We start from the raw sequence: 25681 nt of genomic DNA on the forward strand, positions 1-25681 counted from the left end.
TCCCAAGTGTTATGGCGAATTCTCTAGCACTGAATAGCTTTATATATACATGTATAAAAACCACAGGCTAACCATATGGGGAGAGTATTTCAGACTGTGCAGTGAAAGTGCATGTTTCCCTTTGTGATGTTTTCTTTTTTTTGACAATCTTATAAGTTTACAGCAGCTGCATAAAGAATATTTGACAGGTGTAGCATCTCTGACCAACTCTGAGGTCTCTATAGTCTGAATTCATCTGCACAACAGGGAAATAATATTTTGTGCTGCTGTGGTCCTAGGTGGCCTTTATTTGGCAATTCTGTGCCCAAGGAGGAATAACCTAAGGAAATACTCCTCCTTGTGAACTAGGGCAATTAAATCAGGGGACACAGATTTTGGATTTAGTATTCACTGTAGTGAATTGTTAGCATCACTGATGGCTTCCTGCAGTAATGTACATATTAACTGGTATGTACAGTGAGAGCTTTTAAACAGAAATACCTAGCAATACATGGCAGGTCTTTGAAAAAGTTCATGTTACATTCTGTGTTCTCTAAAAAAAAAAAAAAAAAAAAAAAAAAAAAAAAAAACTTAAATGTTGAAAAAGGCATCTATTAAAATCCATGAATATATTGCTGGCTGTGAAGAATATAAAGCAGTGAACACTTGAGTTTAAAGAACCTGGAGGGATGCAAGGCTGTTTCTAAAAACCTGCATCTTAAAAATCTAGCAAAACAAATTAACTGGTTATGGTTATTATTCAGGTATCATATGCACACAAAGTCTCTCTCACTCTGGTTGTTTAGGTATTGTAACACCTTATTGTTAGGTAACTATAATTCCTTTTTTTTTCTCTCTCCATGGCTAACAGTCTCTCTGCGTGGTTTATGAAACTGAAATGCAGAGAAAGTTCTGTTAAATAGGTTTTAACAAATGCAAAAAGGGAGACTGCTTGCTTGAAAATAAGCAAATAACAGTTCCCCTCAAACTTTCATAGTATTTGTAGCCTGCAGTCTGTATTGTCTCATGTAAAGTTGCAGTGCAGTATTTCTGTTGCAGAGCTTTTGCAGAACCTCTGTATTTACATCTGTTAGAGTAAATACCTGTGGCATGTACTGTATCTGTCTGTAAGCACTATAGTATCGCTGGTCTGTTGGTATTAATTCTGTTCCTTTTTGATTTTAGTTGTGTGCCTGGTTGCTTACCACATATTTTTCATGCTGTTCGTCTGGTCATATTGGAAAACAATCTTTACGCTACCAATGAATCCTTCAAAAGAAGTAAGATAAACTTAACTTTCATTTCTGAAATAGCCTAGTCAAATGCCTGCTTTTGTAGTGTTTGAGTAGCTTAGGCTCTGATCTCATGTAGTTTTACACTGTGTAGAAAGATACAGCTAGTAGTTGCCACTTCTTATTAGGAAGAAGTCAGATTGCAAACAGCATAACTGACAAATCAAAAAAAAAAAAAAGCTACACCTTTTCTAAATTTTAAAGATACTTAAATTTTAAAAATTAAATAATATTTATGATTAAAAAGAAATTTATGGCTAAAAATTTATGGTTAAAAAGAAAAAAAACTTCAGTTGAAAAAATTGGTGTTGTTTGAACTAGCAGATTAAATCTTTGCATGGAAGTATATTTTTATATGGGGAAAAATATTTCCACGTGTTTTACACGTATGTTGAGTTGCCTGTCAGCATCTGTCAGTTGTCCCCTAAATTCAAGCTTCTTCCACATCTGTTTTGGTATGAAGGAACTTGGTTGTGGTATGAGTGTGCAGTCAGGTAAGCTGATACTGGGGAGAGTGTAGAAAAGCTGCATGGAATAGATGTCAAAGGTAGATATATACCCTAGATCCAAGTCCAGCTAGTACAGAAGTGTTAAATGAGAAGGATCCAGTTGTCTTGGAGAACATTATGATACAAACTGTATTCAACATCACATAGCCTCAAGGTGATTGTTTTTAGTTCTTTGTGGTTGATTTTATTTGTACTTCTTGTTTTAATTTTATATTCTTTTCTAATGTGTAAAAAATAAAAGATAATAAAACTTCCTAGTCTTAACATTCTTCCCCATGCAACTCGGTACAACCAAAACAAGCTTTTGGTACCTTATCCTGTTTGTGTACAGACACCCCAGCTTCCTCAGGAGGTGCTGTGTAACAAAACCTCTCAGGCCAGGAGGAAGCATCCTACTGCTTTGGAGTTTTGAAATACCCACAAAGCCAATACTTATTTTGGCATGGAGTCCTAGCTTCATCTCTTATAATTACCATGCCAACACGATATGAATAGCTTGTGGTTTCTACTGTCTGTTTTGCGGAGGTTCTTCTCTGGGTAATTTTCATTCACTAAAAAGATATGTAATTGTGAAGACAAGTCGATAATTCAAAGTAATTGGCATCTTCCTTGAATTTCATCCTGCAGTCTTTCCTCTTTGCCCCAAGCTGTAGCAGGGAAATAAATTAAGAACTTACTTCATTTAGTAATTACATAGCAAAATATGTGCATATATATATGGTGACTGTAGTGATAATTAGAAGACTAAAAGATTAAAAAAGACTACCAAAACATTTTGACAAGTCTTCAGTAATTATGCTGATATTCTAAAACTACCATACGATGCTAGCAAAGCACTTCAAATATCATATTAAAAGTAGTGAAGCTAGCTAATAGAAAGCGATGTGTGATGTTTCCATGTTCTTTGAATTTACACAATGTTGCTGGCAGTAAGTGACATCTTTTGTTGTCCCATGTCTTTTTGCTAATCTGCTAGAGCATAATTTTTTAAATTAATTAGGATGTTTTGTGATGTTAAGTTACTGTTTGGCTTCCAGCTTATGGGATAAAGCTTGTGAATGTAAATGGATGTACTTTCAACTTACCTGTCAACTATAGCAAATATTAATTAGAAGACTAAAAAGCAGATAAAGCTTTTGCATTTTGTTCTCATGAATACTGCAGCTTGTGCAAACCACACAGCATGTATGATGCTACTTAAGCTTATTTCAATTTTTTACACATATTAAAAGCATTAAAGTACTTTCTGGCTTGACATTTAAAATATTTTTAGCTTAACATTTTTATTCTGAAATTCAATGTGTTGTAGCCATCCCTCCCATACTAGAAATAGTTGTCCTGAGAAACACTTCAAACACAGATGATACCATACTACCTTAACTACTTCAGGTCAGACCATGCCATTCTGTGCCTGTGTGTACCAGCTATGTGCGGGTATTGCATGAAGGTGGGAGAGAAGATGGTTTCCCAGGCAGGAGGGTTTTGCAGACTTCAGACTACTCTGAGAACTGGTCCAAAATGATGGAGGAATAGCTTTACGTGCTTTCAAAAAGGAAGCGTTAAAAAAGTGTTATTCTGAACCAAGTTTCTACAGTAAGAAATCCTATGTCACCCAATATAGGTGTTAGCAACAGGAGTGTGTTCTTGCTGGGAAAAAATAAAAGAAGCTTGTTAATTTCTGAGAAGCTCAGGTTAGACTGTGAACCTCTAGCTTATACTGCAAGATTGTGAAACCATCAGGAAAGAGGAGTGATGCCTCTCACCTCTCTATGGAGGTGAGAATGGGTTCCTACCTATGTGTTTCTGACTGCTTTCTTAGCTTTACATGCATCACCTTCATTTAGGAAAAAAGTTCATGTTATAATGACTAGCTCTTAAGCCTTTCTGTAGACATAAACACTAGTGATACCAAGGACAGTAGTGATACCAAGGACTTCCATGCCTTCCCATTTCTAGAAGCAACAGTGACAGTGTTGGTTATGTTGCTGTGCTGCCGAGGATCTTAAAGTGTAAGAAATTTGGACAACTTAATGCATAGCATGTATCTCTTTCAGTAATTTCTTACCCTCTGAGTTGTTACAGGAGCGATGGTTGCCGTTGTCACTTCAGGCAGGGATGAAAGTTGCTCAGTGCAGGAGGCGATGAGAGGTGGTTTTTCTGTCATGTAGGCTATGCAGCTCTTCCCTGCTCCCAGCTGGCCTGGTGTAAAACCACGTCCAAACACATCCATGAAGAGAACAGTGACCCTCCAGTGGCAAAGGATAAAAGGGAAAATGCCAGACATTAGAACAGAAATTTGGCTATCTTTTCTGCTATTGCTAGTAGCATATTTTCTTTCAGTTAAAGACAGGCATCCCTAGTTTATAGTCACTAGCTAATATTTGATATTACAGTAGATTAACTATTTTTCAAGGGATTGGTAATTAAATTTGATCATGACAACTCTTGATCCTCCCTTTGAAGAGTGTCTCTTAATACTTCTGGAAACATTCAGCATTATATCTACACCGAATCAGAAGGAATTTTAATATTGTGTTGCTTCAATAGTAGTCAAAAATGCTATAAACTGAACTAACGCTCTTAGGAACAGTGAGTTATTTGCTGTAATACCTCATATATGCTGCTAATCCATCTTTATGTAATGAATGTTTCTCTTTACATCTCTACAGGTACTTATTTAACTTGCAATTTGCTAACTTATCTTTGGTTTTAAAAATTATTCCAGTTTCATCTATCATACTCAGACAAGGAATCTCTAGAGAGGGAGCCTAGAGGTGAATCCCAGCAAGAAGTCTTACGACGGGCAGCCAAGGATCTTCCTATCTATACGAGGACAATGTCTGGAGGTAAATAGGTGTTCAGGAGACCACTGAAGGCAGGTGTCTTGATGTACTTGGCTGCCTAAACTAATTCAAAGTCTTTCAAGGATTTTAGGGAAGAATCTCTTTTCATAGTTCATAAATCAGCAGTGCAACCCAAGAACTTAACTTATTGAATACGTGTAACTTTATGCAGTTACACATATTCAATGAAAACACTGTTGGAGAGTAAATTGCTGTGTACAATTTCTGATTTTTACAGTGGATGGACAGTGCCTTGCTAAATGTTTGCAAACTGAAGGTAAACAATAGCATATAATACTAACAAACTGCAGGAGAAAATGTAGTTTTATTTGCACAGATTTAATTTCTTAGTGCATAATTGAAAAATAGTATTAATAAATTATTATCTGAATGTGGTGTATAGCTAGAGAGATCACAGAAAGAAACGATTACTATTTTACTTGCTGGTTGTTCCGTAGCAAGGACAAAAGTTCTTCCAGACTGAGAATTAGTCTTAACCTAATAATACTGTAAGTTTGCGAATGCTTGTTAGCTAAGCAAATGTGAAAGTTAATCTCATACAGTAAATTAGAGCTGTTAGAATAATAGCTTAAAAAGGCTTTTTTGTTGCCTAATCTTGAAAGGATTTCTGGCCCAGTTCTAGGAAGAGTTTTGTGGGGTGGTGTGGTTGGTGTGTAGCACTGACTTGGCTTTGGAGGAGAAAGCCCTAACCATGAGCACGATTAGAAGACTGGAAAAATGGAGCATTCTGGGTTTGTTCTGCTAGATTCAGCATTGCAGTGCATAAAGAATGCTTCAGGGTTTGCAAGTGCTTCCGATCTCACTGCAACGCTTTCCTGGGAGCTCTGCTGACCTGAGCTTCTAGTGCACAGTTCTGGTCAGATTTCAGGAATCAAAATGTGTATCTGTATGTTGAGATCTAATCCTGCAACTTTTTTCTTTAGCAATCAGATACTGTGACAGATGCCATCTTGTAAAACCAGATCGTTGCCATCACTGTTCTGTGTGTGACAAGTAAGAAAATATTTTCAATGAGTAGTTTTCTTGATGCAGAAGCTTTCTTTTTTTTTTTATTCTCTTATTTTTCAGGTTTAATGTTTTGGCAGAGAAGCTTTTTTTTTTGTTAGATTTTTTTCAGATTTAGTTTTTATTTCTTATTGAGGAAGTCTGTAACATACTCTAATTCATTTAATGAATTTCTTGATGCCAAATTGGATTACATGGTCTTATACACTATTTAATTATGAAAATTATAAATATTAATAAAGAACTTTCCTGAAGAATGTAACCAAAAGTAGCTGATAAACAAAAATTTGCTTCTTTTGTTAGAATCTGAATAAAGATCCCTACCCATCTCAATCTAATCATGATGTCACTTACATCTTATCCGAGGTAATAAACTTAATATCCTATTTTTCATTGGATAACTTGCAGGGTATTTCTGTTTAAAGAAGGAAACAACCAAGCAGCCGCCATTTCTAACTGAAGCACTAACATAAAGTTTTTGTTTGTGTAACGTGAAAGGAAGCTCACCTCCATATTCCCCCAAAGTCCAATTACCTTATTTTGTCAGCTTTCCTCCCTCTGACCTTTCTCCAATTAGTTTGTATGTCTGTGTGCTTCTCTGCTCTTGATTTAGATATTTAAATTGAAGAGAAGGGGCTTCCTCAGACTGATTTATCCTTAGCTTGTTCCAAATACTCTTCAGCTGCTTACATATCAGATCTTGCTACACTACTGTGAGGCAGAGCAGACTTAGCATTTTGTGCAGCGAAAACAGGAGAGGCACTGAAAGAGTAATAGTTGCAATGTAACATAGGAACGGTCTTACGTTTAAGCATAGCAGAGAAAAAGGGTGACCTGTGTTATCCTATGAAATGTAAGTAAAAATTGCAGAATGACATTAGTTAATGCTTTCCAGAATACCTTAACTTTGTTCTTACATTTTCAAAATTCAGTTCCTTCAATTACGTCTATTTTCTTGTACGTTTTATTAATGGAGAATGATTAATTGCAAAAATATTTTGGATTTTTCATACCAGGTAAGTTCTTAAAATGTTTGTGCTTAAAGCTGACACTGTAGATAGCATTTTCTTACATCATTAAGCCCTTGGGCACTTATACGTAAACTCTATTATGTTAATTTTTATAGTCTTTGCTTAATAGACTAGGTAACCAATAGTATGTATGGGTAATTCTTAATTTCTAGTTAAGTAGATTAAATCTGACACAGCTGTGTTTCTGGCTTTTTTTTCTTTTTGCCTTTTGTGATGCTTGGAAATTTGTTGTTTTTTTTTTAAAGATGCATTCTGAAAATGGATCATCATTGCCCTTGGTGAGTCAACTATTTGTTTTCTTGTACTGCTTTGATTTGGTAAAACAAACTCTTTAGGGATCATAGGTGATACCTCACTGTTCCTAAAGTTACTGGTCTTCCAGAACAATTGGAATTGTTTACTTTATATCCTCTTACCTTAGGTGTGAGATCTGAAAGGAAGTTTAGATGCTGTTTTTCGTAGAACTTTGAGTTAGCTATTTCTATAATTAGGGTGAGGTAGATTTCTGATCAGAACAATTCCATTAAGAATTGCATTTTTTCTTGATGGACCTTGAATATTGTGGCTTCTTTGGATTGAATGATGAAGTATGACCCTAGGTTGAAAACCAAGGGAAGGGCTGTGCCTTGTTCCCCTTACTGCCCTGGGAGGTAGAGCTCCTAGGACAGCTTGCGTGGATTTGCTGGAAACATCTTGTTAGCTCGTCAGTTTGACAGGTTGTTTTCTTGCTTTTTCTCCTCTTTCCCTTCCACTCTTCCTCCTTTTGCTGCATATTGGCCTATGCAGTGTTTTTGTCTTCCTGCCTTTCTCGGCAGCCCTTGGAAGCAGTATGTAGGCAGGATATGGAATTGATTTTATTTTGGTTTGGCAGATGTCTCACAGAAATCATTAAAGACAAATGTTTAGTAAGGTGCAAGTTAAGAGAACTGGATAGTAGATGGCTCTTCACCATGTGAAAGCAGACAGAAAAGAAGCATCTCCTGTGTTGGACAAACTGAATGGAAGATAATTCTAAGCTGTTCTGACCACCTTAAATCCAATTCCTGGGCAAAAGGGACTTCCCCCTGTCCAAGAAGGGATGGATGCTTCCTTCTGTCTGTCTTAGACTTGACTAGATACTCTGGCATAATTCAGAATGATTTAATAATCCCTTTTTATTTTGCAGATGTATGTTAGATAAAACAGAAAGAAATATTTACCAATATAATATTCAGTTACTTCTTACGTGGGTTTTTTTTTTCTGTAGGGCTATTTGGTGATGCTTGGTGATAGTATTTCTAAAAATGCAAAACAAACAGATAAAACCCTTGAATGGTGAACGTTTTTTTTATTATTATTTTTTAACTGTAAGAAAAAGGCTGTTTTCTGTACCCTGACAAAAATCAATGAAAAGTCTTGGTATTGTTATTAGGTATTATACATGCTTCTCATAAGCTTTATGGCCTGTTTGGCATTTTTTGAGATTTTCATGTATTATCCTAAGGCAGAATATGTACTTCAGATAAATTTCTATTTCAGAATAAAAATCCATTGCAGCAAATACCAAATCATAAGCTGAGCAAATCATAATCGTGTAAAGGGGCAGTGATGTGGTATTTCCCTAGAGCACAGACTTTCAGAAAAACAAACTCCATTTTCCTTTCCACACTATTGGCTTACTTTACCTGCTGGCAGACTATTTGTATCCAAACACAGTAGATATACACAGTTTGAGGGAGAATTTACACTGCTTATTAGTTTTAACCTAAGAAGCAATGGGTACAGAAAGAAAAAGCAGAACTGAAGTAGGTAGATATGTTGTAATACTTCTTGATGGAGGATTATCCCTTTATATTCCAAGTAACAGAAACACGCTAGGAGAAGAGGTATTGTCTTGTTTGACTTTTCCTAAGTTGATCAGATAAATGCACTGTTCCTTACTCACCCTGAAAACATTAACTTTGTGGAAATGGCAGGAGATGTTTGGCGTACTGTATAGATGAAATTGCAAAGTGAGGATAACAACACACTCAGACCAATTAATTTTTTCTTTCTCTGTGAAGCCTCTTAAGGAGGAGAAAAAAAAAAAGAGTTCATGTGTGTCCAGACTTGCAGTTAGATGCACATAAACATTTGTTATTTCTTCTTTGCTGATTCTGTGTCTTTCTAGCGTCTCTGATGAGAGAGACACAGAGCAATGACTTCCAACTTCTCTCCTGCTAGTGTGGGTTTGAATCTGAGCAAACATTATCGTTTCCTTTAAAGACCTGTCTTTAAAGGTTCTTTGGGAGATCTTGCAAGAACTCTATTTTTAATGTTTTTCATCAAAAGAGTGCAAATCATTGTAATGAGTGGGTTGTGGCCTTCCTGAAAACATAAATCCTGCTTTGTTTTTTTTCTGTTGAGATTTTTTGGTGCGAGCAGGTTTGCTGAGCAGAAGGGGAAAAGAACCTAAGTGACGCTTAGGGAGAGCGGCAAGACAGTAATGGGAATTCCTCTTTGAATAGTCTTCTTGGAGGAGGATTTCTGGAGAGGGGATGGGTCAAAATAACCTAGGGAAAGTAGGGTGAAGCATTTGGAAGGAGAGGTAGTAAGATGGAAGTCAAGTTCTTGCCCCAGGTCAGCTGTTACCTACTTTTAGGGAGGCTGTATTTTGGCTTGCACTTCCACGGTAATGGAAATGCCGTGATAAGTGGACATATGTAATGCTAATTGCCCTCTAGCTACTCTAAAAGGTCTAAGTGAAGCGGAAATAAAAGCATTAGTGATTTCTGTAAGTGCTCCTGCTACTCATACTATAGATGGAACTTCAGGCAGGAATGGAATGGCTTGAGACATCACCAAAAATATGACCTATATATAACAACTCTAATACTAACAAGGTGCGTTATGAACACCTTAGCAATCATTTGAAATGTACCTCCTCCTCTGTCTTTTGAGTCATCCAAGAAGAGTTTAGCATCTCCTTCATTTTGTGATTCTTTTTCTTACCTGAGTTGCCTTGTATCTTATATTTTTTGCCTGGTAATTTTAGTAAACTAACTTTTGAGAGAGAAGGATCTCTCTTCTTTTTGTACTTTAAAAGTAAGCATTCTAAATGTTATCTATAATCCAAGTGGAACCTAAAATGGTCTCTTGAACAAATGTTTCACTGCAATAGGATGGTTATTTAGCAAGCTGTATTTTATCAATTTTACTCTTTCTCAAGATGTTACGCTTCATATTTAACCACTCTCCTTGTTTTTTGTAATTTGATACTATATGTTCAAATAGCACAATTACAAACCCTTGGTGTTTACTTTCTTGTTAGTCTTTTAATGAAATATCCTTTTCCAGTGTGAACTCCTCAGTCTGGGGCTTTGTCAAAACTGAGAGGAGCAGGATGGTTTGCGAAAACTTATTTTAACTTGTGTACCATATGTAGTAGTGCAAAAGAACAATGAGAATGAAATCTTTGATTTGAGAAATTTCATCTTGGCTGAAGAACATTTCATGTGATAGTTTTTTTCTCACACTAAACTAAGTCATAAAGACTGTCATAAAGCAAATGTCATGAGAGTAAACAGGGTTATCATAGAAACCGTGAATCTGAATTGCTTGCAGTTTATCATGGAGTTGCTAATTTTGACATCTGTAATGAAAAAAACACTTCACTGGGGAGAACTGTAAAATTACTTTTCAATAAGAATCATGATGAGCTTAGAAAGGTCTTCTGGTTTTTCTAATTAGAACAATCTCATGTGAATCCTACTTAATTGTAGTTGATACAGATGCTTACCTACTTCTTTCTATTTAAGTGGTGATGCCAAATTTAATATTTATCCAAGATGGCATGTTTTGTAACACGAAAAACAAATTAAAAAACAAACAACAAAAAAACAACCTCCCTCTACCTTGTGGATAGATAATGGTGTACAGGGAGAGCTGTTTTAAGATTTTACCCTATTCTGATTACTGTGTATCCTGCTATTAGCATCACTATCTCCTTATATAAGAGAATAGTTGCAATAACTTGTCCTGTACTTCTAGAAGCAGATGAAGTTGATATTCTCCAAGCTTTCTTTTTTATTTTTATTTTTTCAGAATTTTTTCAACATAGCTGCTTTCATGGCTGTAGCCTTTTCTTAATTATCTAATCTTTCTGATAGGAAAATCAATTAGTTAAAGAAAGAAGGAATGTGGATTTCTTCTATTATTTATTCATTCATTTTAACTCTGGAGAATTCTGTCAAAGTTCACAGTGCAATGATAAGCTTTGGTTAGTTTTTTAATGTATTTAGAAACTAACAGAAATAACAAAAAATTGAAGCTGTTTACCAATAAATTCTCCATGGGCACCCCTCCAATATTTTTCATCTGGTGGATGTAGCATCATTACGTCCTTAATAGAACTGCAAAATTCATTGCCTTTAATGAGAAGCTGCCGTGGTACTAAATGAACCCTCAACATGTCTCTTAGGTGGTAGTGTATACCAGTAGCTCATTATCATGTGTAAATCCTTTAAAAATAGGAAGCAGGTGAACGTGAAGCCTGGAGAAGGATAAATGAGATTTATTTTAATTTTTTGATATTTATTTAAATGTTCTTAATCACTTTGGTTTGCTATCATGTTGTCACTGGTATGGAATGATTTCTGTTTATTTAACAGTAGTATTTCCCTACTATGACTACTCATCAGCTTCAGAATCTTACCACATACTACTGTAAACTTTATTTGTATGGCTAACAAAAGATTAACAGATTTCATACAATAATACAAATTTGAATTTCTGTAAACTGTTGAAAGCGGCATTGCCTTGTGACGTTATTTTTGTTTGTTTAGTTGGTTGATTTGGTTAGAATTACTATGCTAATTTGGAACGTGAAGCCAAAATGCATTTCAGTAGCTTGAAGCATCACAGATAGGGGGCAAAACTGGGTTTTCATATTGATATTAACTTCTATGGAGTAAATGAGTTTAATCTTAAATTGGGTGAAAGCAAAGCAAATAACTTTCTTTACATTCCATTTTCATCTTTACATTTTTTTTGTTACCAGGGTGAACAACTGTGTAGGATTCTCCAACTACAAATTTTTTCTTCTCTTCTTGGCTTACTCTCTACTGTATTGCCTTTTCATTGCTGCAACAGATTTACAGTATTTTATCAAGTTTTGGACAGTAAGTACTCCAATTTATGTACAGTCAGTGCATGTAGTTACTACTCTGCAAGAAATACAAGATTTGAGGTTTTACATTGTAACCTAGTATCTCCTAAGACAAAATTTAGATAATAGTTGTAACACAATTTTTTTTCTGTTTGTCCTACATTATTTTGAAGCTGCGTAAACTAACAATCGTTTAGAAAATATTTTACAAGAGAATTGATATTATAGATGGTTTTGTTAATATGTTCTAATGATATGCTATGAAAAAAGCTTCAGGGAAATTTTCTAGTGTATCTGTTATGACTATCTGGTTCACAATTTAGGATGTTACCTTCTCAGGTTTGCAGTATTTATGCTACAGTATTCTGAAAAAGCTAAGTAAATGAGATATTTTTTGGAAGATAAATTATTCTCCTCTAAAAGACACTTGAAAGTTCAAATCCAAATGTCAGTCAGGTTCTTGTGGTTGGTATTTGTACTTTCTCAAGAAAGGGCCAGTTACTTTCCATGCTGTCAACAACCTAATTGCATGGCCATCTGTGCATAAAAGGTGCATAATTCATTTATTCAGGCTCTTGTTGCGTGATACGTTTCTGTCTGCATTGAATTTGATTTGGCTGAATAAAGGATTATTAATAATCAAGTTAAACAGCTATTTCCCCAGTTCTAACAGCCTGTTTCTTTTATTTTTAGAATGGCCTTCCTGATACTCAAGCCAAGTTCCACATCATGTTTTTATTTTTTGCTGCCGCTATGTTTTCTGTCAGTCTGTCTTCTCTCTTTGGGTACCACTGTTGGCTTGTCAGTAAGAACAAGTCAACATTAGGTAAGTTTAATGCTCCTGCGTTTGACAGGAAAAAATAAATATTAGGTGTCTATTATATCAGAACAGATTTTAAGGCAGTGTTTCTACATTTATTTGTAAATGAACTTGGAGAGGTGAATGGCAGTTTGACAGTTACAAGTCCTGTCTACCATGCAATTGTAGATGTGTGGGGAGGACTCTGTGTTATGGGTTAATTTTAAAAACCTCAGAGAAGTTGGCCTGTGCCTCTAATATGGGAGTATGTTTAACTGAATTTAATATCAATATTAAACCATGATTTCCCACCGCCCTGATGCATGTTTGTCAGGTTACAATTGAAACGATTTTTTTTCAAAGAAGTGCAGAAGATCTTTGAGAGCCTGTCCTTTACTGTAGCATGAACTGTAATAATACCAATGTTCATGAAAGTTTCTAGATCTATAAATGTTTTCCTGTTGATACAAGTTGAATTAGAACAAGCAAATTATTTGATTATTTTTTTTCACAGTTTTCTTGGGATTTACTAATATGCAAATGATTAATGGGAAAGTTTTGAATACATTTCATTTGGAGGAAAGCTTGTTTACTTCAAGATTTCTCTAGGGTTTGTGGCTTTCCTCTGTACTGTGAACAATGTAAAGCCCTTGGTACCTCATGCATACCTACACGCGGGAGGTTGCTACCAGTGCTCCCTGGCCTGCTGCAGAAGCGCGATCCCCATGTGGATCCAGAGTGGTTTCTGTGAGCTGTGCTGTCAGCACATCAGGACATGGTTTGTCTACGGGTGTAGAGCCCATTAGGGGAATTAAACGGTTATCAGTCACTGGGTGGAAAGAGGAGGAGTTCTCTGCCTTGGGCGCTTTGTGACACTTCAGGCTATATTTAGCTCTCTTCCCCACGAAATTCAGATTGGGCATCTGTGGGGAATGGTCTGGGTCCACAGGTAAAATGCTTTCTTTATGCAGCTGTAAAAACATACGAGATTTTCATACTCCAGGGTGTAAAAAGCTACCTACTAATGTAGGTTAAGCTTTATTTCTTTTCCATTGTTCTTACTGTAGGATACCCTTTGTTTGTTGTTTTTTTGTTTCTCAAATACTGTCTGTTGTACAGTCATGTGCCAAAACCTTCGTATAACATATCATACCTTAAGAACCAGGTTCCTTCTCCTTGATCAGGGAGGAGGGTGGCAGGACATTTCCCCCTGTCCCCTGCACATACGATGGTGCCTAACAGTGACTTTAGCTTTCCTGAGTGAACCAGGTCATTGGAGCAGTACAGCCTTTCCTCTTGGCTGGAGATGTCATCAGTGCAATCGCCTGAATACTGGTGTGAAACTTAAATGTGCTATATTGTGAAGAAATCTAATGATTTTTTTATTTTATTTTTAAGAGGTATTTAGAGCGCCCATATTTCGTCACAGAACGGACAAGAATGGTTTTAGCTTGGGCTTCAGCAAGAACCTAAGGCAGGTGTTTGGTGATGAGAAGAAATATTGGCTGCTGCCTGTGTTTTCAAGGTATGCTCAGCTTTTAATGCCTTATTTGCTGAAATCGTTCAATTGTCAGGACACACAGGGTTTGGGGGGTGTTTTTTCTTTGTTTTCTGAAATTAGATATGGTAATATTTGTTTTAGGGGAAAAACAAACAGTTCTTCAAAGCATTTTTTGTAAGTGTGACACTAATTCTGATTTTTTTTCAGCCTAGGGGATGGTTGCTCCTTCCCAACTTGCCTTGTTAATCAGGATCCTGAGCAAGTCTCCACACCTGGTGGTCTTAATTCAACCTCTAAAAAGTAATCTGCTTTTTGTTACTTATTTCAGGTAGCTGATATTCTGTTCTGTGCCAGTGCACATAGAAATCGAACTAAGTTTTACATATTTAAAAGTGGTAAGCAAACGAAGAGTCTCCTGTTAAGAAGTACAAGTCAAATTTTAAACAGCCAAGTTGTAATTCAGCTAAGCCTCAGACTTGCATTTAAATTCATGGAAGTAACACCCCATCTCCCCATCTACTTTCTCAATTCATTAGCATCCCTGGACCTGAATTTTCTGTGCCTGCCTAGTTAGTGCCAGTAACATTCCCTTCTGCATGCAAGATGCTTAGTTGGTCTGCCTGTGATACAGGTGCGTTGCCTTGGAAGGCTTTTTGGGGAGGCCTGCTGCTTCCTATCTGGTGAAAAATGGTTTGTATAAGCAAATCTCAGGCCTCAAGGTATGGCAGGGAGAGCTACGGTAGAGGGTGGGAAGGAAAGTGTATATTCAATTCAAATATTTTTTTTCTGCTGATAATCAGAGACGTTTTCTTAATCCTTATCCTTTGCAGTCATGATGTCTTTAGAGTACAAAAAGCATGCAGATGTTCTTCAAACTAAATGAAAATATCGCAATGGCTTAGTAAATTATATTGTAACTTTATAGCAACATTTAAGTAATGAAGCATGATACAGATAATAGACATGGATATGTGATTAAGAAATGATAATGGATTCATACTGACAATCTTTTATTCATAAACAAATACTTTCCATGTTAGCAAGGTGTTCATTGACAGACAAAAAACACCACCGAGCTGGAGAACTTCTTACGTCTTGCCCCAATGATCTGAGCAGGGAGAAGGGAACCATAAGCTGTATCAGGAGAGAGATTTTGGAGATGTTCTCTCCACTGTTTTTCATGGGAGAGCGTATGGCTAGAGAGCCTTTGGAATGAACATATGTGTGTAAAGATAGAATATCTGTCAAAGAAAAAACTAGGAAGTTTCCCCGTTCTGTGCTAGAGTTGCCTTTTAGATTACACTTGTATTTGTGGCAACTACACTGTGTGTAATGACAGAAGTGTAGTGACTCATCAGAAAATACGCAAGCTAAGGTAGAGAAGATACTGCAGATGACAAAACTGTTTGAAGTGTGTGGTAAGGTAATGGAAAAATTACTGAGGTTTACTACAATATTCACTTTTTGGCATTACAGTGAGAGTCACCTGTTCCCTGCCAAGCCGCTGCGCGATTCCCAGAGCCACCTCCTCACCGACACGCAGTCTTGGTCAGACATCGGTGCAAAGGCTGAAAAGGGCAAAATTGGTAAGGAACTGATTTATACTGCAACAATTTGTTCTGTAATTTGCCTGGTAAACTAGTTCTGGAGGATGTAGTGTAAAAATGAGCACGCTCACTTGGTTAGTATTTCTTAGAGCTGTGCTACTAAGCTTATTTAAAATGCATCTTTGTAGAAAGTTGGGTATTTCAAGCTGTTGTCGCCTTCCACATTAAACCCAACCAAGAGGTACTGAGAGCACCAGCACTAGTAGGTACCAGTTAACTTTTAGGCTTAGGCTGGTAATTCTTTTGGGGTCAAATTGCTTATACCAGAATATGATGACACCTTGTTACAAAAGCCATGTAATGGACACAGGATGGGAATAGACTTAGTAGTGGAGCAACATTAGGGTGATGATTGATAATTAAAGGCTGTATTATTTGCTGAAAAACACGAGAGCTTTCCTGTTGAAATATCTTTTTTTTTTGTATTACAGGTATGAGCAATCCTGCATTAACCATGGAAAATGAAACCTAACTTCCCTTAAAAGAAGCTCCTGAATACTTTAGGAAAGGTATGTTACTGTTCTGTGTATTCAATTTGCTATTCCATGATTCCTTACCACTTCAAAAATGCACAAAAGAAAGTTTTTTTTTTTTAAATAATTCATGTCTGTTTTTTTTTCTATTCTTAATTTGTTTTACCATGAAGTAGCAGCCCGTGAATTCAGTTTTAAACTAAGCCTCTGATTTCTTGATGGCTCATGCTTGCAAAATATTGCTTAACCTTTATACTCGTTGCTTTTAGGTAATATTCCCAAAATATTATTATTCCCTTTCTCTAGAAAGATAATGAAATTTTGACTATTCAAGCTGTACAGCAAATCTTTGTAAAGCTAGGTTTAAAACTGAAGTTAGTTATTAACAGTGACACAACAGATCATAGCTTGGTCTACTAAAGGGGGCAAAGGTCTATCAGATGATGAAGGGAAAAATAGATTTGTTCTAATATGTAAAACTATTAGCAGCTTTTTCTATGCCAGCTACTGAGCTGCATCCTAATCATTTAAAAAGTGCTGCCAACTGAAGATAAAAGGTATCCGTATAACTTCCTGTGCATTTACTGAGATTTATTTTTTTGATTTCTTGCATTGATATCTTGCAACATAAAAGACAGGTTTGAGAAGCAGCTAGGAAAGCCTGTCCTGTACACAAGAGGAGGACAGTCTTTAGTATTAGAAGACTTCTAAGTCCTAAGTTCTAAAGCTTAATAAAAGATTCCTATTTAAGACTCCAGCCCTAAAAATTTCATCATACTGGTTAATGTACAGTTTTGCAACAACATTGGAGGAGTTGTTCAGGCAAGGTTGTTTCAACCTCTGCTGTTGGAAGCCTTCTTTCAGTCATCCTCAAGAAGTGTGTCAAAAGGATGTCCTCCACTTGTGTGTGGTGTGACTCGTGGACATGCTGTCATGGTTGTCAGGCTGCACTCAGGCACTCCTGGAAGAAGTGTGGGGCACAGAAAGCAGTCAGGGGACTGCAGTGATCGTTACTAGGGTGGCCAGACATGGTTTTACACTCAAGGCAGATGATAAAAGCTGTAGTTGTGCACATACCAACAGATGGCCTGTAGCTTGTAGCAAAAAGTTCCCAAAAGTTCAGTGTATCAAGTTGGACTCATCAGAGAAACTAGAAAATTGTTGACCCTCATGCTCCTTTTTTAAGTGATGAATGAAGGCACAGATGGTTCCAGATATAGGTCCTCCTGGAGCATCTACCAACGCGATGATACTGTGAAATGCTGAAGTGTTGAACATGTGGGTGTCAAACGAGCTCAGTTAGAGATGAGAGAAATGAAACTCAGCCAGTGTCAGCAATTTTGCCTGCTCTGTGTATGTCTTTTATGGGATCTAAACTCCTATTTCTAACCCTTCATTCAAAACCTAAAATGACATGCCTGTGCCCTCTTTAATCCATCAGTTGCTTCAACAAAAGAGCAGCTTTTGTGAAAAAATGAGCAATTACACAACTTCAGTTAGTTTCACATCTTTTATGGGCCATCACCACTCAAGAATAAAGCACTGGAGACAGGCTTTAAAAAGGCAAGCAAAGTGATTTTTGAATTATCGCACAAATATTAATTATAACTAGTTTCCTTAGGTCAGAGTTCTACTTGGAACTTTGTGATTCAGATCATTGTGACTGTCAAACATTGTGTGGGTTGTTCCCAAGACAATCACAGTGTGTAAGAAAATTGTTATTTGAGCTGTATTGCTTGGTAAACGTCTCCGGCTATTTATTTATTTATTTCTTTAATCCAGTCTGGGAAAGTAACAACTAGACCTGTGCTTGTGGTCTGATTACCCTCAGCTCTTGTTTTTTGTCTGTTTTTGTTTAGTGTTTTTTTTTTGAGTGTGAGCGCATCCATTTAGAAGTACAGCTTTTTTAAAGAGAGAACTTGTCTTCAGAGGAGGTGGTGTTCCCAAGAGCAGGTGTAAAATCTGAAGGGGTTCCTGGATTTCAGTTTTGCCTCAGAGCAAAGCATGCACATCTCAAAAGGGCAGTAGCTGAGGACTGATAATTTCTCTGCACAAGCGTAACTTCCAGTTTGGTGGTATCCTTAACCATGCCTGAGATTTTTCTATGTGGCACTTGGAAAGACTTTCTGGAGAGGCCACAAGAATAGATATACCCACACACAATAATCTATATATAGCTGACATACAGTTGCTGGAATAAGAACCCTTATCTAAAAAAGTTTTTTACTGTATCTTGAAGGCACTACCTTGCGTGGAACTTCATTCCTTTATTGTCAGTATTTTGAGTTATATTTGTTCCTAGGGAGTGATTAAAATACTTTATTAATAATGCTGAAATCACAATAACCAAGCCAACTAATTTAATCTTTGATATGAAAAACGCAGCCCACAGCCGCTGCTGGTGTGTTAGTAATGTACATTTCTGTCCCAACTAAGGATATGCTCAATATCCTGTATTTATAGTTAATCAGAGGACTAATTACTGAGCATCCTGGATGTGGTTCACATTGACGTAATATAGAATTGTTTTTTTAATGATGTAGGTACCTGGAAGTACTGTAAAAATAGTTCATTTTATAAACTGGTGGCCTGCTTACAATGTAGTCAGTTTTTATTCACTGTCATCCTGAAGTGGCTTGATAACATATCTGTGAGCAGTCTGACTGTGTTCCTTTTCTTTGTGGGATTTTTATTCAGCTGTTGCTCGCCCTCCCCTTCGAGTTGATGAGACTTGTTGCAATAATTTAAGTGTTCTTTAATACTAACAACATGTTTTGTGATTTATGTTCTGTTCCAGTTCAAGAAAAAGCTGTTGGTGGAAGGAAGATGGATTCTTCCAAAAATCAGCCCTATCAGCCAGCTGCTCCTGTCTGCTCCTGTGTGGATGTGCTCAGAAAACAAACTGACAGATGATAGCTGTCTCCATGTCACTGCTTGAAACATAAAACAAAACATACAACTTTTGAACCACATAAAGAACGTTTCAACTTAGGATTACTGGTTTTGAATGGTGAAGGGTGATTCTGAGTATTTTGGAAAAAAAAAGTCTGAGTTTACTATTGTAAAAATTCTGTGGCTGGTTTTACTTTGATATTCAGCACAAAAAATATGTGACCTCCCTACGTATCAGCCCAGGTTCTCGCCTTGGTTTTGAAAGTTCACCTGTTAATTCAAATTGCTGTAAGTATTTGACTTACTTCAAAAATCAAATGTTTGCACTGCTGGGTATATGAAGTGGGAAAACAATCAGTGTTGATTATGGACAATTTAGTGGCTTGGTGGACTGTGTTTTCTTTTGAGCGCTTGATAAGCAACTTTTTTTTGAAGATAAGGAAACCCTAGTGAAGTGTCAGACTATTTTTGGATCACTTTTGGAAAACATTATTGTGAAGGCTCCCTTTTCAATAGTTGTGGAGGGTAGGGGGGAAACCTCCTTTGTTAATTAAATACTACAGTGAGTCCCTGGTAAATGAGTGAATAGAAAGTCCACATTCAGATGGATAATACGTAAGTAAAGCTGGTAGCTGGGGATTTTGATGAAAGCTGCACAGGACCATCTTATGAAATTGGGGATTTTATTCTCCCACTTGGAGCCTTTATCCCCTAAAGGAAAGGAAGGCTGGCACTTCACTTTGGTGAAGTGAAAAAAGGTGCTTTTTTTTTTTTTAAATCAACCTATGTTCTTGATGGCCACTGTCTTTTAAAATCCTAGTTTTTTATTAATCTCAATAGTTGTCTCAACTTTTTTCACTTCAAGACACTGAATTTCTCACTGTGTAAATTAACGAATATCACATCCAAACAAGGAGACATTGTTATAACTTGTGATATTTGCAGTTACAGGACAAAGGACATTTGATTGCAATACCAAAAAGCCAAACTGCTGCATATAGGAAGCTCCCTTCCGTTAAGTTAGGAGACAGCAGGTTTTTTAAGACTGAAGTTTACCAGCCTGATGATAAAAAGATGTGTTATAAACTGCACAGTCAAGGGAAGTTTCAGCAACACCAATCTAATTGTCTTGTGCCTTTTGTATGCACTAAACTTACAGTATCAGTGTTTACATTTAAATGCAAAGTAATTGTTTTTCTGAAAATAACAAGAAGGATCTTAGTTATGCTTTCTAGGTGGCTAGGTAAAACAACTAGTCAAAAGAAACCCCAACAACCTGGAAACCTGTCAGAAGTTCTCAAAACTGAACTACTTAGCTGGTGTGTTCACAGTGGAAGGATTCCAGTTTTTAAAGAACAACAAACCCAGCTAGAAAGCCGGCAGCAGGACTAAGTGACTGATTTCTGAAAGCAAAAATTTTATCATTAACTCTTCTACAGGCAGGTAACGTAAAATTTTGAGGTTTTGTTTCCTGGATTTACAACTTAAGTGGTAACTATGGGAGCACAAATGTGGCTTTTTTTTTTCCAATGAGGAAGAATGTAGTGGGTTTAACTTGTTTAAAATCTCAAAATTTTACCAGCCTGAGAACATCCGAATTTTGCCAGAAGTGCCAGAGTATGGATCCGTTGATATAGAAGGCTTTTTTTAAACGAGCATGAAGGTAGCACACAGTTTACACGATGCCTGCAGACATCCTAGCAACCAAAAGTTTTCCACAGCTATTTATTCAGTGTTGTCCTGTCAGTTTACTTTGCCTTAGTGTCTGTTTAAAGGCTAACTTGTCAAGGGATAAGGGGGAGAGGGAAAATATATATATTTTTAACACTTCAAGTTCTGTAGCTGTATAGTCTTGTTTTTTTACACGGTCAGGGTGGTTTGTCACAGAGCGTGCATTGGAAAACAGTGACTAAAAAGTTGAAATTCAGCTTTAATGTAACTTTACCTAAAAGTATGGAGCAAGACTAAGTACCATTTTCTTCCCCAGCAAAATCCGTAATGGAAATTGCTCTAATGCAGGTGGCAGACCTGCCCTTAGGCAGGAAGGAGGCCAGCCTCCCCTCCCTGGCTGTGCCTGGGGCTCTGCCAGGTCTCAGTAAGGCTGGGAATTGATATAGAGAAAGGGCAGGGATAGGACATCAAGAAAAGCCCGGTGTGTCTCAGCAGTCACATTTAGAAAGCACAATAGCCCTAAATCTGCAGTTTTGATGTAGCTAAAGGCTGTCCCTCTAGTAGAAAACTGATGGAGGCCACAGAGCCAAGAAACAAATTCATGAGGGGAGGGGAAGGGGGAAAAAGAAAATGAGGGTAATTCTGGTGTATCTGTTCAGCAGACCAGAGGCAGCAGGCCATAGCTATACCTGATCTCAGGTTGGGTATGAGCTGTGCCTCCAGGAGGAGCGATGGCAGGAAGCTTTGAGGGGTCCTGGCTGTTCTCTCCAGGGGTGACAGTAAGCTAAGCGTGCTCCAAGGTGTAGTTTCTGATTCAACTATATTTTCGGCTTGAAGTGCCCTAATACCTTACATAATTAAGTGAAAATGGTATTGTCATTGAGCACCGGAGCTGTTACAATGCATGCGGGAGAACTTGTGAACAGGTAACAGGCGCAAGAATGCAATGTTGTTTGTCTGCTTACACTGATTCTCCTGTTCTTTGTAATATTCTTGCTAGGCACTTTACTACAATCTTTTGGGTAATTTCTGTATTTTTTTTAAAGACTGCTTTATACCTACTGTACAGTTACTAATCTACTTTTTTGCTAAAAAAAAAAAAGCCCTGGTATTTGTCTAGAAATAGCCCTGCATTTCAGGCTTCATTGGAAGTTGGATGAGTTTGACAGACTCCTCAGCCAGGCCTGAGTCCCTCAAGACAGCAGAGTTTAGTTTATTTTGTATACATGAAAGCTGTCATGTGAATCACTAGCCACCCACCTGTTTAATAAGCTTCCTTAATTTGTAGGTTAGAACAAATCCACTACATCTCTGCACCAGAAGTGGTCCACACACATTCTATATCAGTTGATGCAATGCTCAGAGTTCTCACAGAGATCTATTTTTAATAAGAAAATTGAGCACCTAGATGTTGGTGAGCTCCTCCCATAGCACAATTAGACACAACTGCTAATATGCACCAAATTACAGACTGAGAGCTTGTCAATAGCCCACGGGCAGGGAACTAAAGAAGCCTTGGTAATTATTATATATTTTTTTTCAACTGTGTGTACTTAAAATCATGGTCTTCAAGCAAGACTTCAGCATGGTTGGATGCAGCAAGTTTGTTTTAGTGCATGGTATTCTAGAGCTGTTGTTAGTCCCACACGTGGACTGAAAGAATTCTTGCCCTGATTCAGCTGACTGCTGTGTTGGATGGGGGGGTGGGTGGGGGAATAAGTTTCCACACGTCTTTTGTGTAGAATTTTGCCACTTATTAAAGTATTGCTCACATAAATAAATGCTTCATGTTCAGCAAGTCACAGCTGGAGTAGTCATTGGTACACCACCCGCAGTTTCACGGACAGCACACCTGCACAGCAGAATAGCCTTCATCTCTACTACAGCTCCAGTAACAATGTAAGTACTGTAAGTGCCCCTCCTCACACCTCTTCACCAAGAATCACTCTCCTTACTTTATAGAACCGAGGATCTTAAGGAGAAGTATGTTACTCACCTGGCCCATCACCAACGGCAGGACTGTGTCTTTCTACAGCTTTCCTTCATGTCGGGCTCTTTCCAGTCCTTCCACGTTCTTCTAGCCACCTGCGTTTCCCCTCTTTGCATTCTGCTAACAGTCTGCTCTGGCGCAGAGAGGAATCTGTCTGCTCAGGGGCAGAACAAGCTGCAGAAACATTCATGGAAAGTAGAGGCTGCAACTAGCCCCTTCCAGTTCAGCCATGCCCTGCAGCACGCACGCGGAGCTTTACCCCTCTTTCTATAGACACGGTGGAGTTTTGGCTTAAAACACTTTTATAAATAGTGGTATTGAACCCTATACAAAAGTTCTCATCCAAAACAAGGTTAAAAGAACATACTTTAATCTGTAATGTCATATGGGTGATGAGGTGTTTTTGTTGCCACTTGCAGCTAACATTTTTTCAGCGGTGGTCAGGTAAGAGGACAGGAAAAGCAGCAGCCTTCTGAGGTGAAAGTTTGAGCAAGCAGCACCTGACCTAACCCAAGGCAAGCCTTGATGTTTGCCCATTGTAGCTTTTGAATTTTTCCCTTTTCTCTTCTCTGCCCACCCCATCCTCCTTTCCATACTAAGGCAATGAAAACAGTCCGAATAGAAAAGTCTTCCCTTTGAGAGGCACTACAGAGCTCTACATACCTTTCATCCCTCTCCTTCCCTAGTTCCATTCCAGATAGACAAACCCTTCCTTTCTTACAGTTTTCCTAATGGCAGTGGTCGCTGACATACAGTAACTCAGTCATCCTGAGGTCTGCCCGTGTAGCTCCCAGTATCTGGGGCAACCATTACAGGCTTCAGCCTAGATCACTGCAGTGCAATCTTCTCGAGCAGATGGGCTCAACAGTTTGCAGCAGGTGGGAGAGCACCCTGTGAAGCCACGTCCCCTTTCCCACCCTCCTCCATGTTCACACCATTCACACCATAACCGATCAGTGTATCTGGAACTGACCCAACGCTTCCCAACAGTCACTGTTTTGGGAAACCTTTTTTTTTTTCCCTTCCGAACAGAAAAATATTCTCAGATCATTTAAGGAGTACCACCTATAAAGACAAAACCCCACAAAAACCCATACAAATTGCATGTTACAGCTGAACAGTAGGAACATATGCCCACTTATTTTCCTATATTAGCAATTAAGTTGGCCACTAGTTCAAGCAGACAAGCACAAAACAGGAATTCAGCAGCTCAATGATGGAATAAGCACTTGAGCAACTAACCTTCATATAAAACACTATCACAGACACCACCGCCACACTCCAGAGCATGCAGAGGAACAAGAATGAAGGAAAACAAGGAGCTTGCAGAACGCATCTATAGTATGTTGAAAGCTAAATAAAAGATGCAGTCAATGTAATGCATTTAAAAACCAAGCAAAAAACACTTTTTCAGATAAGGTGATGAACGCAACCATGGCTCTGAACTGCTGCCCGGTCACAGATGAAGCACGTTCTGTGGGATGCAGTTTCATCCTCACAGTCAGCTGTTGCTTTCTGTGACTCACGTGGAAGGGGAGGCTTCCCCTCGCTTCCTCTCCCTCCACCTCCTGCCCTCACACTATCCAGCCCAGTTAGCTGAGGCAAGTATCTCATGGGAGCAAGAAAAAGCACGCTCAGGGAAGAGAATTCTCTCCCTTCAGCAGACAAAAATCTCATCTGTGCTGGCAGAAAAAGGATGAGAGAAGGCTCTGCAGAGATGAGATCTTCACATTTGGCATCAACAAGCACATCTCATTCGCAATCTGAGACAGCAGCCTCAGATATTCCTACAAATAATGCAGAACAATCTTCCTCATTTCTCTACAATCCCTAATCAGGCAAGAGGGAAGAAAACAGCAAAACAATCTCTTATAAACCAACCAAGATACACTCAGGTTTAGGAATACCAGAAAAAGAATTTCATGTTGAGATTGGGAAAGTATCCTGAGACAATCTGTGCTTTACTCTATGTAAAATTAGGTTTTATTATTTCTGAGATTTTGTTCAAATTCTACAGATTTGTAGTATTCAAACATATCCCACAAGTTGTATTGGAGGCTTTTGGATTCCTTTGCTGTCACTGACTTGGTACAGTTAGATTATTAAAAAAACACCTTGAGGTCTATTGATTTTAAAGTTAATTTCTTAATTATTTTACACGCTAATGCACTGAACCCACACTAGCCTGAATCCATTAGCATCATGTGAATATTATACAGTTGGTGCTCACTGAGAAGTTCTAAAAACTGATTCTCTATGGAAGATATTTCTTCATTTCAGTGGATTCAACTAGTTTAGGTGAGCTATTAATTAATTCAACGTTAAGAAACCAATCAGGAGTTTAAAGACAGAAGACCTGGATATGCACGTTCTCAAGTAAAAAGAGCACTTGGCAAAATGGAAAAAGAATGATCAAAAAGCATGTCAACAACACAAAAACAGATACCATTGGGAAGCTTAAGTGAAGATACAGGGGGCTTGCAAGTCATGCCCCCCTCTCTGAATGGTATATTAACTAATATTTAGCATATTTAAAATAAATAAACGTGGCAGGAAGAGCGAGTGTGGCTCAGCCCAGCACAGAGTAAAATCCCTGAACATCCAGCTTCATGACAGTAAGCATATGGAAACCAGTAATGAGGACCATGTTTGCACTGTAATCCAACTGTACATTACAGTTGCTACACTGTTCTTCTGTTGAGATTTCAGTACATTTCTGTACCATTTTTCTAAATCAAAATCCCAGGTGACATCAGATATCTCCAAACAAGTAAGCTCAGAATCAAAACATGAAGCCCTCCTCAGTGGAATACCTAAAAGAGCCCTGCCAGAGAGTATTGGACTGACATACTCATTTTACTAGCTTCTAAGTGACCACAAAAGGAGGATTATACAAAAGAATTTTACAGAGCTGAACAAGCACTACCACTCAACATTCAGCCA

The 25681-nt window shown here is 37.8% G+C and overlaps 1 protein-coding gene across 4 annotated transcripts in view; it reads left to right on the forward strand.

Moving 5' to 3' along the window:
* ZDHHC2 (zDHHC palmitoyltransferase 2) overlaps positions 1-19855 on the forward strand; it is a 36763-nt gene extending 16908 nt beyond the window's left edge. For all 4 annotated transcript variants that reach the window (XM_083835034.1, XM_083835033.1, XM_083835036.1 and 1 more), the window contains exons 3-13: positions 1165-1259; positions 4506-4626; positions 5568-5637; positions 6926-6958; positions 11698-11818; positions 12499-12631; positions 14003-14129; positions 14313-14405; positions 15582-15691; positions 16144-16221; positions 18983-19855. In XM_083835034.1, coding sequence (XP_083691160.1) covers positions 1165-1259; positions 4506-4626; positions 5568-5637; positions 6926-6958; positions 11698-11818; positions 12499-12631; positions 14003-14129; positions 14313-14405; positions 15582-15691; positions 16144-16184 — 944 coding nt within the window. In that variant the 3' untranslated portion in view covers positions 16185-16221; positions 18983-19855. The remainder of the gene's footprint in view (positions 1-1164; positions 1260-4505; positions 4627-5567; positions 5638-6925; positions 6959-11697; positions 11819-12498; positions 12632-14002; positions 14130-14312; positions 14406-15581; positions 15692-16143; positions 16222-18982) is intronic.
* Positions 19856-25681: the final 5826 nt, after the last annotated feature.

This window comes from Anser anser (genome assembly GCF_964211835.1).
Source record: "Anser anser genome assembly, chromosome: 4".
Classification (NCBI taxonomy): Eukaryota; Metazoa; Chordata; class Aves; order Anseriformes; family Anatidae; genus Anser; species Anser anser.